The following is an 18,731-nucleotide window of genomic DNA, read 5'->3' as shown; positions in this document are numbered from 1 at the left end:
TATTGATAATTTTCTGCCAACAAATTCAACAATTTACGTGAGAAAGAAAAGTTTCTTGAAAGATACAACTTACCAAAACTAACTTGAAAAAATTTGGATAACCATATTTTCATCAAAAAACATAAATTATAGTTAAATAACCTTCTAACAAAAAATGTTCCAGGTTCTGATGGTTTCATCATGACCTTTACTAAACATTACAAAAGAAATAATGCCAACCAATCATATACAAATTTTTTCAGAAAATCAAGAAAAAATATTTCCTAATAGTTTCACAAGTCCAGCACAATCCTAAAATCAAACCCCAGTGATGGTTTTATTAATAAAATGTTAGACAAATATCCATTAATGACACAGAAACAAAATTCCTTACCAAGAGATTAGCAAATTGAACTGAGCAATATATATAAGGGAACAGTATATCAAGGCCAAGTGTAGGTTATCACAAGGTGGAGCTTAACATTCAAAAAATTAATGTATTTTACCACAAAACAGGAGAAAAATCATACGATGATCTCTATACGTGCAGAAAAAACATGACAATATTCAAAAGCCACTCATATTAAAAAAGCAAAAAAGACATACAATTGAAAAAACAAAACTGTCTTCATTCATGGAGCATAAGACTGTTTAAGTAGAAAGCCCTATCAAATTTCAACAACAAAAATACAGTCATCCCTCAGTATACGCAGGGGGTTGGTTCCAGGACCCCCCCAAATATACTGAAATCCACACATACTCAAGCTCTACAAGGAGGCCACGCGGAACCTACACACGTGAAAAGTTGGCCCTCATACACAGGTTTCACATCCAGGGAATACTGTATTTTTGATCCACATTTGACTGCAGATGTGGAACCTTCAGATACAGAGGACTGACTCTGTTTGTTGGAAAAAAATGTGCATACAAGTGGACTTGTGTGGTTCAAACCTGTGTTGTTCAAGGGTCAACTGTACTAGAATAGGTGAATTTAGCAAGGTCTTAGGATGCAAAATCAATATACAAAAATCAGTTGTATTTCTGTATACCAAAAATGAAAAATTATGAAATTATACATTTTAAATGCCATTTAAAATAGCATCTAAAAAATTAAAAACTTAGGAATAAAGTGAACAAAATATGTAAGACTTCTGCATTAAAAACTATAAAACACTGCTGAGAGATTTTCAGCCCTAAATAAATGGAGAGATAACCCATCTTTATAAAGTGGAAGACTTAATATTGTTAAGATGTCCATTTTCCTGAATGCAATCCCAACTGCAACCCAAATCAAAATGCTAGCACCATTTTTTTGGTAGAAATTTACAAGCTGATTCTAAAATCCATATGTGAAAAGAAAAGACCTAGAATAGAAAACATATCAACAGGGTAAAGCAATTGCTTTCAGCAAATGCTGCTGTAACTACTAGGTAAGCATATGGAAGAAAATGAACTTCAACCCCTTCGCCCTGTTCCACACTCAAAGATTAATTCAAGATGGACCACAGAATCCTAACTGTAAAAGCAGACTAAAAAATAAAAATAAAAAACTTTTAGAAGAAAACTCACAAGAATATCTTCACAAACTTGGAGATGGCAAAGATTTCTCAGGATAAAAAAAGTACCAAAAAAAAAAAAGTTGACAAATACAACTTCATCAATATTAAAACTCCCTATTCATCAAAAGATACCATATTAAGAAAGGAACAGGCAAAGCCACAGTCTAGGGAAATACACTGACATACATGTGACAAAAAACTTAATGACAAAGGACTACTCAATTATTAAACAACTCAGTAACACAAGCAAAAGATGGGAAAGACCTGTGACGAAGAACATATATGAAAGGCTAATACGCGTACGCAAAGGCGGGATTAGCCATGAAGAAATGCAAATGCAAACCACTACACATCCACTACAGAATGGCTAAACCCAACAGACAAACCATATAAAATGGTGAGGATGTCGTGCAACTGGAACCCTCATACATTCATGGGAATATAAAATAAAACAACTTTGGAGAACTGGTGTTTTCTTGTGAAGGTAAACACATACCCCATGACCTGGCAATTCTACTCTTAGATTGTGCTGTCAGAGAGATGAAAACATATGTATAAAAGAATGTTCCCTGTAGCCTTATTCATAATAGTCCCAAACTGGGAACAAACCAAATGACCACTGACAGGTGAATATAAATTATGGCATGTTCATTCAATGAAATATGTTGAAGCAATAAAAAAAAATTAATTCCTGAGACATACAATATTGATGATTTTCCAAAAACAATACATTTGCTGAGTGAAGAAAACCCAAAACTAAACAATAAATACTATAAGGCTCCATTTATACTAAGTTTGCCAATTAAAAAGCAAAGCTAGTCTTTGATGATAGAAATCAGAAAGTAGTGGGATAACAGAAAAGGTCACAAGAGGATTTGGAATGACAGAAATCTTTCATATTGGTTTAGATGGGGGACACTGCTGTACACAAAGGTGAAAACAAACTCAACACTTAAAATGTGTATCTTATATAAACTGTACTTCAAAAAAAGCATCATTTATTGTCTTCATTCTCCACCTCCACCAGGAAAAAAATATATAGTATTTTCATTATTGGAAAACCCTAATATGGGGCTTTTGAAATGTAAAACGAAAAATTAAAAGTAAAAATAAAATCAGTAAACAAATAAACCACAAAGAGATAGCCAATGAAAGTATATGCACATCTATTTGTATCTCTAGTCAAAATTCTTACTGTACCATTTGTAATGTAATTAACTTTGATTATGAATTTGACTTTTTGTTGCAAAATTTATCTCTTAAAAGCAAAATAATTATTTCATATTTTTAAAAATTAAGTTGCTTAAGTCAATTGCTAAGTGTGACTAAAATAAATCTCATAAATATCTAGTTAATTCACATGTATTAAATGTATGTTAAGATATCCACTTCCAATTTTAAAAGGGAAAAGACAATCTACTCATTTCTGAAATGCCCCCACCCCAAATAACTAAAAATAGTAACACCTATAGATCAATTTGAAAGAAATGATAGGTCACTGTGGTTTTTGTAAGGCAGAGATTTAGGAGATGGAATGGGATGTTTTATTGAGGAAAAAAATAGCAGAAGCAAAATATAAATAAATAAATCTGAAATGGAGAAAGCAGCAGCCTGTATCACAGACAGAGACAACATAAAAAAAGATTTAATTTCCTCTCCATGCTAATTCAAACTGGTAGGAGCTCCTTTAAATGCTGGTGGAGCTAGTAAGGGTTCCCAGACTAAGTTTTGGTTACATGAAAAATGGGCCATGATTAACGAGCTATGTGAATAAAGAAAAAACAAGGGCCCAAGAGGTCTCGATGGCATTTTCCGTTCTTTCCTTATGGGGAATAGGCATAATTTAGCAGCTGGAAACTGCACTGTCTATAGCTTTAGTGAATATGGCAGCACACAATAACTTACAAATCAGTTTTGAAAGATACAATTATATATGTGCTTTTAAATATTCTAAAGAAAATTATCTGATATTAAAAGTTATGACTCCATAGCTGTGTGGAGGTGAATTAAGGCAATCAACTATCATCTTCAGTTCACTGAAAATGACACCTGGTGGCAGCGTCGCTAAAATACAAGGCAAAATAATAACTGAAACAAAAATCAACTCTTAAATGTTATAAATGCAAAACTATGATCACAAGGTGACTTCTGTATGTACGTGTGTGGGGGGGTCATATTCAATCACATATTTATACATTACATTCATTCAATACTAGAACCAAAGTAAATTAAAAAACACGATTATTTACAGATCTATAAAACAAAAGTAAAAAATCAAGATGCAAAATTGGCATCATTCACTCTATTAAACTGACATAGTTTAGGTATCTTTTAAAAAGTCCTCAGATAAAAGAAAATTACTAAAACCAACCAAATGTTTTAAAAACCTCACTTTTAAAGATTTTGGAGATGTGAAATTTTTTCTATCCAAGTCAATGAGCTAGGAATCTGAAGTCTATCAAAGGACCGTCTAGTCAGTTAATATCCTTGGAAAAAAATCACATACTACTTAAGCCAAAAATCATCTTCTGACATAATTTACCAACTGAACTTAAAAAAAAATCATTTACTCCAATTGTGACTTCTGTTCACAGCTGCAATATTAACTGTGACCTCACTACATGCCCAAGCTGTGAGAAACAAAGGTCAAATTTATTAATTCTACTGCTGAAACCAAGTATGGTGATATGATCAGCTGCCTCAAAACGCAGGCATAGAGTTTTTAATATGAAGTTTTAAAGATAATTCTGACCATTAATCAAACACTGGTCCATACCTGATAGTTCAGGTCAAACTATACTCAACTTCTGAACAAAATATCTATGTAAGGTATCAATAAAATCGTTAACTGAAACACACTGATTTCAAGTAAATGCAAAATGAGCTATAAAAAGACAGGCATGATAAAGAAATTTAATAAAGGCTCAAAACAGATATATCCTTATTTTACCCGTTTTCCATCTTTGGTCTTCTTTAAGTTCCAAGTGCCATCTGGCAACTTCTCAAAGAACTTTCTTGCTTTTGGTGCTTGGTCAAGAATATGAGCAGGTGGAATACCCAGAACTTCCACTATTTTATTCATCTGATCTACCTGTATTAAAAATAAAAACAACAAAACCTGTAATTTCTACTGTACATCTACTCCTGCTCAAGTCATTCATTCATAAAGGAATTGCACACCTCCTATGCGTCTGGCACTCCTCTAGACATCCAGCATACAGTAATGAACAAACACAAGAAAGGCCCTACCTTCCTTGAGTCAAATACCCCACAGAAGGGAAGACAGTCAATTAACAAACATATTATGTCAGGTAGCCATGGATACAATGTTGAACAGTAAGGAAAGATGAGAGGAAGTTTTAAAGTTTCCGTTTTGGGAGAATTTTATTTAAAAAAATTTTTTTTATTTACTTATTTTTGAGACAGGGTCTCACTCTGTCACCCAGGCTGGAGTGCAGTGGTGCAATCAGAGCTCTCTGCAGCCTTGACCTCCTGCCAGGCTCAAGTGATCCTCTCACCTCAGCTTCCTGAGTAGCTGAGACTACAGGCATGTACCACCATGCCCGGCTATTTGTTTTTTGGATGGAGTCTAGCTCTGTCACCCATGCTGAAGTGCGGTGGCGCAATCTCGGCTCACTGTAACCTCCACCTCCCAGGTTCAGGCAATTCTCCTGCCTCAGCCTCCCGAGTAACTGGGACTACAGGCATATTTTTCAGTAGAGACAGGGTTTCACCATGTTGGTCAGAATGGTCTTAAACTCTTGACCTCAAATGCTCTGCCCATCTTGGCCTCCCAAAGTGCTGGGATTACAGGCGTGAGCCACCGTGCCCGGCCCCATGCCCAGCTAATTTTTAAAAATTTTTGTGGAGATGGGGTTTTACCATGTTGCCTATGCTAGTCTCAAACTCCTGGGTTAAAGCAATCCTCCCACCTTGGCCTCCCAAAGTGCTGGGATTACAGGCATGAGGTACAGCTCCCGACCCAGTTTTCACAGCATGTTAAATAACCCCCCCGCCCCACACACACACACAAATCCCAGAAGCTTAATAAAGTATGGACCTAATAAAGTACTTTTTTAAAGCACAGATTCATTCACCCAAAATGAGTGTGCCTATTATATGCTAGGAACCATATTCAGTGGTAGAAAATAATAAACAAAACACAAAAATTCCGGCCAAAAAGAAGTTTATGTTATAGTGGGAAGACAGGAAATACATATACACACACACGTGTTTTTTGTTTTTTTTTTTTTTTTAATGGAGTCTTGTTCTGTCTGCCAAGCTAGAGGGCAGTGGCGTGATCTCGGCTCACTGCAAGCTCCGCCTCCTGGGTTCAAGCCATTCTCCTGCCTCAGCCTCCCAAGTAACTGGGATTACAGGCACGCAACACCACGCTAGGCTAATTTTTCTATTTTTGGTAGAGATGGGGTTTCACCATGTTGGCAGGGCCAGTCTCGAACTCCTGACCTCAAGTGATCTGCCTGCTTCAGCCTCCCAAAGTGCTGTGATTACAGGCGTGAGCCACTGCGCCCGGCATTATCAATAAATAATTAAATACATGATGTCAGATGCTGGCTAAGAACTATGGGATGAGGAGAAGGGGTACTGCAACCATAAGTGGGGTATATGGTTTCACCGAGAATGCAACATCAGAGCAAACACTAACATCAGCAAAAGACTATCTCAGAAAAGAGCATTTTAGGCACAGGAAAGAAGAAATACAAAGGGCTATGGGCCTGTAGCTGGCGTTTTCAAGGGACCACAGAGTGAGGGGAGAAGGAGAAACCAGGTGGTGGTGAGAGAACTGGCATCAGAGGGAGTAGGAATCTGTGGGCTACTCAAAGGACCTCGGCCTTTACAATGAGTAACATGGCAAAGTTTTTTTTACTATTGTTTAAGCCCAAAAAAGATACTAATTTACACAGTAAGATTTATACTAAAACAAAAACAAACTATGGCAGTTACTATCAAAGAGTAGCTCACCAGTTCAAGTTGAAATGAATTAAAAGGGGCCGGGCACAGTGGCTCACGCCTGTAATCTCAGCACTCTGGGAGGCTGAGACGGGCAGACCACTTGAGGTCAGGAGTTCGAGAGCAGCCTGGCCAACATGGTGAAACATCAACTCTAGCAAAAATACAAAAATTAGCCAGGCGTAGTGGCGCTTGCCTGTAATTCCAGCTACTTGGGAGACAAGATTGCGCCACTATACTCCAGCCTGAGCGACAGAGCAAGACTCCATCTCCGGAAAAAAAAAAAAAAGAAGAATTAAAAGGAAGGATGGAAGAAACAAGTTTCTGACACCACCTATTAACAGCTGCGTAATCCGGTACAAGTCATTAATGCCTTTGGCCTTTCTCTTCTCATTTATAAATAGATTGATCAAGATGTGCAAATTGTCAATTTTTCTTTTAAAAAACAAACAAAACCCCACAGGTGAACAGTTTTTAAAACAATGAAAGTCTAATTTCTCTGACTGCAGGGAAATGTGGCCTGTCCCTGCCCTCCCATTCACTGCCTCTGACCTTGAAAAATCTTCCAGAACACAGACTGAAAACCTGTAGACTATACAATTGCACAGTCTCTGTAGCCCTACAATCCTATAATCTAGTTTACTCTACATTATTCAGACTGAGTATCCATCAATCCTACTGATCATTACCTCTTCAACTCCAAATCATAATCTCAAAATTTAGAGTGATGTTTGCATCACTCTTCAGGATGGCCTTCATTCCTTCATTATCATCTTTAAGCTTTCTGTTATCGTATCTAAAACCTGTAAAATGTATGCCAAAATACTTAACACTTTCTAACTGTTCTCCTTCATGAGTAGATTAAAATATCCTACTCCTATCTCCTAATTCTAAACTAATATGACAACTGACAAATATGAAAAAATAGGTATATTCAAACTGACCTCACAGTTGAATGATTCAGTAGACATCTTTGCCTAAAAACAACTTTTAAATTACACTGTCATAGATGAAAGACGAAAAGCAATTATGAAAACAGAATTTGTAAAGCACTACATCATTTACCTCATTGGCACCACTGAACAGAGGTTCTCCAGTGTGCATTTCAACCAAAATACACCCGAGGGACCACATATCAATGGCAAGGTCATAAGGCATTCCCAGTAGCACCTCTGGAGACCGATAAAAGCGACTCTGAATATACTGGTATATCTGAAATACATTTCAAAATAGCATTACTTCAATTGCTTAAAACTGCAGTCAGCATTGGATTAAAAACACTGATCTGATATTAACAGAAAAGAATTGGCTAATTCCTAAATTAGGGTTCCATTGATTAACTTCAACATTAGACTACGAATATGGCTTAAAGAACTAAATATTTCGAGGGATTGGTTAATCTGACTGTGAAATGCATAATACATAAAGATTCAAGCCCTTTCATTTAGTCTAATCCTACCTAGTCATCATGATATTTCTTAAAACAATTATGCCTCACTAGAAAAAAAAACACTATTGAAAACAATGTATTTCCCTAATAATTATTTCTTCCTACTATGGCTGGCACTCAGTTTACCACTAACTTTACAACTAAATAGTATTTAAATTAACCCAAACAATGTATTTCTCAGCGTTAAAAGTCAAGTAACTTCAATATAATATAATTTAAGATTCAGATATTTGTACCCTTGCTGTCTCACAGATAAATCCCAGAAACACTGCCACATAAAGATTCAATTGAGAGCTGTCTCTGACCAATAGCTTCTTCTCTCCTCTTCTCTCTCTACCTCCATCCAAGACTTCTTAGAGAAAGACAATCCTGAAATGGACTATTTTCAATGAAGTAATGTTAAGACGTCTTCAGAGACCAATTTGTTTCACTTATTAAAAGGGGGAAAGAAATAAAATCCTAACTAAATTTCCTAACACGCAAACCATGCAGCCAGAAAGCTCATGAAATTTTCTGTGGTTCCCACTGAAACCTCCAGCCAAGTCTTTGAGAACAATCTCAGGCCTCCACAGGCAGGTCAACCAACCTTAAGGAACTATGAGAAGAAAGTCTAATTTAAAAGAACTGGGAAGAAGTATTACATTTCCATGGTTTTTATAAGCCAATACCATTGTTAATTCCCTAGGACCGAACACTCACCACTCCTGAGACTTTTATTTCACAGCTTATGCCAAGAACTTTGTCTCCTCCCTATCTAATTTGTTTAAAGCAGTTGCTTTCCCCAAAACACACTTGCCCTACCACCTTCTGATTCTAATCCAGCAGGTCTAGGGGCAGGGCCACTGCAGGTCTATTTTAGAAATAACTTCCCATGTGATGCTAATGAACTTGAATAGTTAAAAACTTACTGTAGGGATAACTGGCTCATTTTGGCTAGACAGAAATAATAATGTTTAATATTAGGACAAAATACATAACTTGGCTTAAATAGGGGAAAAATTTCCCAACTCTATAATCTGTTCAAATTACTGTCAAGATGGGCATGTATTTTTCATTCACAATATACTCTATCTCATATTAACTACGAGCATCTCGATTTTTTGAAAGCATCTAAAACTGCAAACTTTGCTCCCTACTCCAATTCTTAAAAATTACTTTAACATTCGATAGCATCACTACCATAAGAGAAGTTGCAGAAAATAACAAAAAGACAGTCCTATTAATTGGCTATAAATCCTTATGATTAAATTAATCTGTTATAGTTAAAACCTGGACAAAAGTAGGACAGGACAGAAAATTTCACTAATTTGGAAAAATAAACAGAAAAGTCAGTATGAAAAATTAACATCTGCATGTTAGTTGGGTTTCTTTAAAACAGAAGAAATACAGTTTCAATACTTAAAGCAAAAACAATAGTGTTTAAAATGAGTAAAATATTATCAAATGGTGACACTAATTCCTTTCAAGAGGAGACCCCTATTACTTCTATTTTATACATAAAACAATGCTGTTAGTTTTCATAATGCTGGAAGAATGACAGGAAAAAACTGCTTTCTTAAATCAGCTAAACTTATCAGCACTACGAACACATCTGTTTTTAGCAGTCTGAAAAAAACCAGCTTGGATATGTGTCAGAATTTATGCAAATTTTAAATAAGAGTGGGGAAAATAAGACAAACTTATTTATCAAAACAAGTAAGTCTATCAACTGAATTTTCTATACTTAATACCATGACTAATGCAAAATTACCTGCATTTTTTTGAACCATCAGTTTTTGAGAAAAAAGATTTATCTTGATCCATCTTCAGAGAAGTATTTGACAGCACAGATTCAATGTTCTAGTACTGAAAAGTCCCAAAATTTATACTAAAACCTTTACTTGGGAAATATAGTTACAAATCCCCTAATATTTAATCATTCCATCTCCTATTCTCTCCCTTAATCTTTTAGCATACATACAATTTTAAATATACCCATTTCAAAAAATCAATGTCTTTTGACTCAAAGTATTGCTAATTGCATTTTAAAAGGTATTTCCCCAAAACAGATATCAACACAAGGTAATTAAGTGCTACATTTTAAAGATAAATAAGCATCCTGTAATTGCCTCTAAATGGTATACACCTTATCAACATTTCAAATATCTATTAGGTTGGCGCAAAAGTAATTGCGGTTTTTGCCACTGCAAAAATGGCAACTGCAATGGCAAAAACCGCAATTACTTTTGCGCCAACCTATTACCTACACTGTCCTACCTACTTCTATTTAATTTCTATTTAATTCACAAGTTCTGAAATAATACTTACCCTCTGCCCCAACTGACAAGAACTGCCAAAGTCAACGATCTTGATTGCACTGCGTTTGGGGTTACAAAGAAGGATATTTTCAGGTTTTAGATCACAGTGAATGATACTAAGTTCTGGAGTCGCAAGGAAAAGCAGTGCAGTGCACATCTGTTGCGCAAACTTTCGTGTTAGGTTCAAAGAGACCCCTCGGAAATTGGTGTTTCTCAGCAAGTCATAGAGGTTGTAGGACAGCATTTCAAAAACTAAACAGAGATGGTTTCGAAACATAAAGTGGCGTTTCAAATGCACTGAAAGAGAAAACAGTTTCATTTTAAATTATATATACCAATAAACTGAGAGTAACAAACACATGCACTCTCAAATGATCTATAACATTATAACATCAAATGCAGAGTTCAGTTAAAGTTTGGAGATCAGCATTTTGTAGTAACAGCAGTTTTCAATCAGTTAAGAATATCTAAGTTGCTCTTCTGCTGAATTAAACGGGCACAACATATGTCAATAAGTGATATAGGTAAGCAGTGCTACCAAAATGCCTTGTTTCTTTAAAAGTCAGATCTGAAAACATAAGTAGCAAATGCACAAACAGCAGTGAGAATATTTCAGCAATTTTATCTTCATTTATAAAAGAAAGCACTTTTTACTTCCTGAGAGCCCTACCTCACAACTTCCTATGTCTAAGCTCCACCTACTGGGATCTCTGGTTTGTGACAATGCTGTAGCTGGCAGCCCTCTGTGTAGGCTTTGAAATGTATCTGCACTGCTGAACTTTATATTTCACTGGTAATTTTCTGTCACAATTTTCATTGATAGCCTTTTTTTTTTTTTTTTTTTACCCTTTAGGCAAATACAACAAATGTCTGAAAATCATGCTTTGGTAAAAGTACTGGAAGACTTAACTGTGTTTATCAAATTGGTAAGTGACAACTCTTGTGTGAGACTGAAGGCTTGGAAAACTTCAAAATAAAGCTCAGCTACAAGAAGAGATGATGAGGAGGCTTGTGAGTGGAGAAACAGTATAGAATACATAGGTCGCTATCACTGTTGACCCTCCAAAAAGGCTGAATACTCACTAAATTGCTTCAAAGATTGTGCTTTAACTATTAACACTGACTTCACGTCAGAGGAGGTTATTCGATAAAGTGCTGTCCCTCCCTGTTAACAGTCTTATATATACCAAACTGAGCACCTGTAACACAACTGCAATGACATAAAACACCCATCTGTCAAGGTGATTTTCATTTTATTTTATAGTATTACAAAATGAGAGGTTTCTCTACAGATCTATCTGGAATAAACTGATAGTAATCAATGTCTGATCACTAAGAACCGTGGATACACTGTGTTTTCCTGGGAATGTCCTGGGCTGCCTGCCTCAAAGCAGTGGACATCAATATTGCTTTTAGATCTTTCATGGTATAGGTGATCTAAAGTTAGAATAAGTAATACAATAAAAATAACTACATGACTATATAGGAGTCTACAGTACAACTCGATACTAAAAATAACAAAAGGAATCCTTAAATGTTACCTAAGAATGTAAAATATCTGCTCTTAGTCACTTCAGTTTATAGGTTTAAAACTAAAAACATAGTTCCATGATACCTCACAATCATGGTCCATGGATGGCTTTTAATCTCCTGGTTAAGCAGGAGCCACTAAATGAATGCAAAAAGTAACTGCTGTCAGAATCCTAATGTGATTATAAAAATTCCTTTAAGAAGCTCTGTGATCACAATGTTCGTCCAATGAAAGATCTACTCAGTTTCACTTGACCTCACAATTCTTTATTCATTTACTTAGTATCTACAATGTGCTGAGCACTAAAGACACTGTCAAAGAAAGCTCAAACAAGCGTATTTGTTCAGTCTTCTTAACCGAATTTTGAGGAGAATGGAGGACTGACAAGACTTTGTTGTAGACTTAAACTAAATTTTCTTTTAACTAGACCATGGCAGGTACCAAATAATCCAGATAAGAAATTTGGCTACATGGTAAAGAAATAGATGTTTTTAAAGTTCAAAGACAAGACAATAAAACTCATCAGAATAAATTACACTCATCAATCACTTTAAAATTAATTTACATCATAAAAATCAATATGACTTTCAGATACCTTAAGTTTAAGGTATCAATTCAATTGACATGAACTTGTCTAATCTAAAGTTCTTTTGTTTTCCAAACAGAATCTCAGTTTCTTGAGACATTATGCATTCACCATCTTCTGAAATAAGAATTTAAAAACTCATCCAAAGAGTATCTGTAATAACTAATACAATTAATAAAATGATCATTAATGTCAACTTTATTCAAAACAAAATACTAGCATTATACATAACTGAGTAGCTAACATTTTTGAGTACTTAACTATATGCCAGCTATGTCTTTTTTAAATAAAGCAGAATTAAAATGTTACAGTAATGCTATCAATATTTTTTCTGCTCCCCTAAGCAAATACTCGAGTGAGGAGAAGGCAGCAGGCATGTTCAGAGACCACCGTGTAAGTCAATCATCCTTAGAATGTCCTTGATGTGCTTCTAAAACCCTTGAAAGGAAATGGGTCACCTCATGTAAGTTGTAACTGACAGTGAACAACAGCAAAGTTTCATTGAGTGTGACAAGGTTTTAAGATAAAAATGGTATTATTATGAATTATATCAGTATCTATAAAGAAACTAAGAAAAATTAATACAAACTCATTTTATATTTTAACAATGAAGAATGAGAGGTATTTCACAAACAAAATCTAAACAATCTGAAGCTTGCGCCTTTTAAAGATCCGTTATTTGTTTCTACCTTTTTGGGGGGAACCAAAGAATCATAATGTTTTCTTAAAAGATCTGTTAAATAAAACTCAGCCTTACGTGTATCAAATAAGGTCAGCGTTTCTGAACACAAGTGACTATGGATCTGTGCTGATCTTAAGGTCTGTATCTTCGATTGATGGCATCTTATATGAATACTTAACAGTTTTTTCCTTGACGGTACATAAAATGATGGTGTCTTACAATCACTGACATATTAGCTTTGATTAAAAAATACTGTGAAAGAAGGTGTACTAGAAGATATTTTGTCCATTTATCAATCGGCCCTAGACTTCAGTATTGTCATAATTCTTCTGTCTCCTGTTTCTGTTTTCAGAAGGAAGACTATGTGAGAATGAAACAGACTTTGGAGGGAGGCAGAAGTACTGTAGCTTCCCATCCTAGCTGCAGAGCCCTATGACCCTGGGTATGTGGCTTCTTATACAAACCACCCATAACTTAAGGATTCTACCATCTTCCTTATAAGACTGCTATAAATTATTACAGATGATGGAAGAAAAGCATAAGGAATGTCATAGAAATTCAATAAGCAGTGGCTATTATCTCTTTTCTGTAGTCATAAATCTAATAGCCTCTAATGCTGCCAAGCTGATGAAGAGACTGGGGAGGAGCCTGAGATCTTGTTGCAGATGCCTCAAAAATGGTTCCACAACCACTAACAACATACTAGCTCACAACTAGTTTCTGAGCGAGATTAGAAATGGTTAAAGTTACTGGAAAGATGACCCTATGGATAAACATGCATCATTAGCAAACAAATGGTACCAGTAAATTGCAAATAAAAAAACACACACACTATTCTCGTTTGTTTCTAATGGTATGCTACCTGGAAGGCACATTCCCCAAGATTTAGACTATTACTACCAGATCAAGTCACTTATATAAATCTTGCTGTCCAACAGAAATAAACAAATTTTTAATCAGCCACTTTAAAATAAAATCAAAATATTTTGATAGAAAAGAACCATTAACTCAAAGTTTTGGTGTGGGTTGGGGCACACTGCGCTGTTTGCCTGTTTGTTTACCTATGTAGTATTTCATTTCAGTGTCATGTTTGTTCATGAGCTCAAGAAGTCGCACTTCTATCTGCGCTTGATTCAGAAAAGCCTTCTTGTTCTTTATTATTTTAATGGCAACCCATTCTTGCTCCACACGATCATACGCCTTTACAACCTAAAAGAGAAGAAAGATGAATAATTCTCTATTTCATTAATTGCAAAAATTTCACAATAATTTATAATTCACCTTATTATAACCTTTACCTAATTCTCAATTATACATTTTTATAATTATTTTTCTGACCTTCCTAAGTAGAAGAGATCCCATCTATTTCTATTCAATATATATCCATTTATTACACAGTAACTTTAAATCAATCTTTTAAATTGAATTTCTTTTTGCATTTGTACAATATTTCTAAATATCCACAAAATAGATAATTTTCTTAATCAAATTAGATTAACTATTTTCCTCCTTCAGAAATGAACTATGACTCTTGACAAATGCTTAGGTTTTTTTAATCTTTCTAAGTAACACTATAAAACAACTCATCGAACTATTCTTTTAATGAGATACCTGAACCCTAATATGTATGAAATATTTAAAAGTTTATTGGCAGAAGGCTTCAGATAACTTTCTAACTTTCAATTAGATTTTCATACATAAAAACCTAAGTATATAAAAGAAAAATTGGTTTAGACTAAAAAAAAAATCAAACACAAATTACCAGTAAAGTTCCACAATGCCACAAACGCCATAATTGGGGGATTATGATAGTTTTAAAATGAGAATTACTGCTAAGGAAACCACAGCATTCACGAGCACACATCACCATGTACACCTCTCACTTGAAATTTGACTCATTTAAAACGAGGTTCATACTACTATAAAAGATTTACATAAACATTACAAAATCAATATATAAGTAAATGTTATCTTATTAACCAGTGACAACCATTTCAACTAATAAAACAGAAGTTACATTTATAATACTATACATTGTCTGAATAAGTAATTATTTTAGATACATTTTCTAGCACATTCAAAAAGCCTGGGGATGGGGAAGGAACTCCAAATGATTCCAAGGTGCAGGATGAAACCACAAGGTCAGGAAGAGATGGAACGTATGTTCTCAGATCTTCATCAGTCAAGGCTAAATCTACCGTGACAGATTCTGAATGGCTCAACTGAAATCAAACTTGGAATAAAAAATGCACTAATCTCTGGTTTCACTCAATTCTAAAAGACACTATCTGTGGTCTTTTATAACAGAGGCTACCCTTGTAAACATGTAGCCAAGGGGTTCTGATATGCTTCTGTTTCACTGGATACTGACTGCACTAAGAGTTGCAGTTCAGTGCCCAGATCCTGATGGGCTGCAGGATAAAGGACACTCATGGGGGCCCAAGTATCTACTGACTTGCCAAACAGTTAATGGGCTAACTGCCAGTTTTTGACCATGAATTACAAATTTAATAAGGTGTTTTTTTTTTCTTTTACAGCAATGCCTAGAGAATTTAGCTGGTCTGGAGCCCAGACATCAGTAATTTTTTGGGTAAGCTCCCCAAGAAATTTCAATACGCAATCAGGATTGATAAGTATTGGCTACGGAAATGGAGAAATTCCTTATTTGACAATAACCTGACACAGAATGTGGAGAAAGTCTGACCAAGTCTATACAGAAGACATTATTCTGGTGAGGGACAGGACCTGAACCTCAACGTGGACACTGCACAACACCTCAGCCCAAGAGGGGAAGTATCAGTCTGCCCTGGGAAAAAGGAGTTCAACGTCAAACAGGACTCTATCGTCACAGGGTTCCTGTGCTCACTTGTTCTGTGGAATCTGAGTATGAGAAAACTAAGGTGAAGGGGAGAAGAAAAACCTAACTATGAGCACAAAGACTGAGTCATCAGGGGCAAATCAGCTTAGAGAGCAGCCTGTATGGCTACAATTTGCATGGTAGATGTCAGGAAAGTTAGAAAGTAACCTATTAGGCCCTGCGCAGCAGCTCATGCCTGTAATCCCAGCATGATTTGGGAGGCCAAGGCAGGCGGATCACCTGAGGTAAGGAGTTTGAGACCAGCCTGACCAACATGGTGAAATCCCACCTCTACTAAAAATACAAAAATTAGCCAGGTGTGGTGGGGGGCGCCTGCAATCCCAGCTACCCAAGAGGCTGAGGCAGGAGAATCACCTGAACCCAGAAGGCGGAGGGTGCAGTGAGCCAAGATCGCACCATTGCACTCCAGCCCGGGCAACAAAAGCAAAACTCCATCTCAAACAAAAAGTGACCTATTGAGTGCAACTGCCCAAACATTAGTGAAGTTTCCATGGCAGAGGTAGCACTCTCCAGGTCTAGAGCAGCAGTCAATTTTTTCACGGCCAGGGTAGGTAGGGGTGAGGTGGATGGTTTGGGGATCAAACTGTTCTGCCTCACATCATCAGGCATTAGATTTTCATAAGGAGCACAGAACCTAGGTCCCTTGCATGCACAGTTCACAATAGGGTTTGAGCTCCTTTGAGAATCTAACGCTGCTGCTGATCTGACGGGGCAGAGCTCAGGCGGTAATGCTTGCTGACCACTCACCTCCTGCTGTGTAGCCCGGTTGGGAACCAGTAGAGGGTATTCACACCCTTAGTTAAGGACTGGGCCTCACAAATGCGTTTCCTTAAGAGGCTGACAGAGAAGCTGCTTCGGACTAACAGAAGACCTTAATCAAGAGGGACTCCCAGGCCAGGTGTGGTGGCTCAGGCCTATAATCTCAGCACTGTGGGAAGCTGAGATGGGAGGACTGGTTGAGCCCACGAGTTCAAGACCAGCCTGGGCAACACAGTAAGACCTCTCCTCTACAAAAAAACAACAAATTAGCCAGGCATGGTGGCATGTGCCTGTAGTCCCAGCTACTCTAGAGGCTGAAGCGGGAGGATCACTTGAGCCCAAGAGGTTGAGGCAGTGAACCATGATCACTACTCCACTGCACTCCTGCCAGGCTGATACAGTGAGACCCTGTCTCTTAAAAATAAAACAAAAAACAAAACATAAAAAACATAGGACTCCCAAAGCACTGAAAAACCCCTCAGAAGAAAAAGAGGTTATAATTCAAGGAAAAAGTCCCTGGATTATGTGTAATTACCAAAATTCTTTCAAATCATGGGAAGACATATACACGTGACATCAGGGACTGGCAGGGCCACTCTGGAGTGACACAGGTCTAACACAAATGTTCATATTTGCTTACACGTTTATTTTTCTGGATTTAGACCTGTGGCTGCTAATGACATACAGTGTTGCAGGAAGTCAGGGACCCCGAACGGAGGGACCGGCTGAAGCCATGGCAGAAGAATGTGGATTGTGAAGATTTCATGGACATTTATTAGTTCCCCAAATTAATACTTTTATAATCTCTTATGCCTGTCTTTACTGCAATCTCTAAACATAAATTGTGAAGATTTCATGGACACTTATCACTTCCCCAATCAATACCCTTGTGATTTCCTATGCCTGTCTTTAATCTCTTAATCCCATCATTTTTGTAAGCTGAGGAGGATGTATGTCGCCTCAGGACCCTGTGATGATTGTGTTAAATGCACAAATTGTAGAGCATGTGTGTTTGAACAATATGAAATCTGGGCACCTTGAAAAAAGAACAGGATAACAGCAATGTTCAGGGAACAAGAGAGATAATCTTAAACTCTGACCGGTGACCTGGGTGGAACAGAGCCATATTTCTCTTCCTTCAAAAGCAAATGGGAGAAATATCACTGAATTCTTTTTCTCAGCAAGGAACATACCCGAGAAAGAGAATGTGCCCCAGAGGGTAGGTCTCTGAAATGGCCCCCTTGGGTGTGGCCATCTTCTATGGTTGAGACTGTAGGGATGAAATAAGCCCCAGTCTCCCATAGCGCCCCCAGGCTTATTAGGACAAGGAAATTCCCGCCTAATAAATTTTGGTCAGACCAGTTGTCTGCTCTCAAACCCTGTCTCCTGATAAGATGTTATCAATGACAATGGTGCTCGAAACTTCATTAGCAATTTTAATTTCGCCCCTGTCCTGTGGTCCTGTGATCTGGCCCTGCCTCCATTTGCCTTGTGATATTCTATGACCTTGTGAAGCATGTGATCTCTGTGACCCACACCCTATTTGTACACTCCTCCCCTTTGAAAATCCCTAACAAAAACTTGCTGGTTTTGCGGCTTGTGGGGCATCACAGAACCTACCGACATGTTATGTCTCCCCCAGACGCCCAGCTTTAAAATATCTCTCTTTTGTACTCTGTCCCTTTATTTCTCAAACCGGCCGACGCTTAGGGAAAACAGAAAAGAACCTACATGAAATATCAGGGGTGAATTTTGCCTGATATCTGGCTGAATTTCCCCTGATAATACAGTACACTTTCTGTTTTAAGCATGATGACTTTTTCCTCACACGTTAAAAAGGAGCATGTATTTTGTGTTCTCTCAGGGCAGGAACAGAGAAGCAAGCACATGCAGATTGCATAGTTTAAGAAAACAAAAAACAACAAAAGGCAATTTAGGAAAAGTCATTTTGATTCCCATTCTATCCTCTTCATTGAAAAGTCAAAAGTTTGGACTGCAGATTAATAACCATCTCATTCCACAAGGGTTGCAAGGCAGCG

General features: G+C 36.8%; 1 protein-coding gene across 4 annotated transcripts in view; it reads right to left on the bottom strand.

Moving 5' to 3' along the window:
- The window catches only part of DYRK1A (dual specificity tyrosine phosphorylation regulated kinase 1A), a 148,970-nt gene that overhangs the window by 14,437 nt on the left and 115,802 nt on the right, over nt 1–18,731 (bottom strand). For all 4 annotated transcript variants that reach the window (XM_063659748.1, XM_054468283.2, XM_063659747.1 and 1 more), the window contains 4 exons: nt 14,117–14,264; nt 10,267–10,553; nt 7,575–7,721; nt 4,489–4,629 (listed from right to left, as the gene is read on the bottom strand). In XM_063659748.1, the coding sequence (XP_063515818.1) occupies nt 4,489–4,629; nt 7,575–7,721; nt 10,267–10,553; nt 14,117–14,264 (723 nt within the window). The remainder of the gene's footprint in view (nt 1–4,488; nt 4,630–7,574; nt 7,722–10,266; nt 10,554–14,116; nt 14,265–18,731) is intronic.

Source organism: Pongo pygmaeus, chromosome 22 (genome assembly GCF_028885625.2).
Source record: "Pongo pygmaeus isolate AG05252 chromosome 22, NHGRI_mPonPyg2-v2.0_pri, whole genome shotgun sequence".
Classification (NCBI taxonomy): Eukaryota; Metazoa; Chordata; class Mammalia; order Primates; family Hominidae; genus Pongo; species Pongo pygmaeus.
Note: the sequence above shows the minus strand (reverse complement) of the source record. Positions and strands in the feature narration are given on the sequence as shown.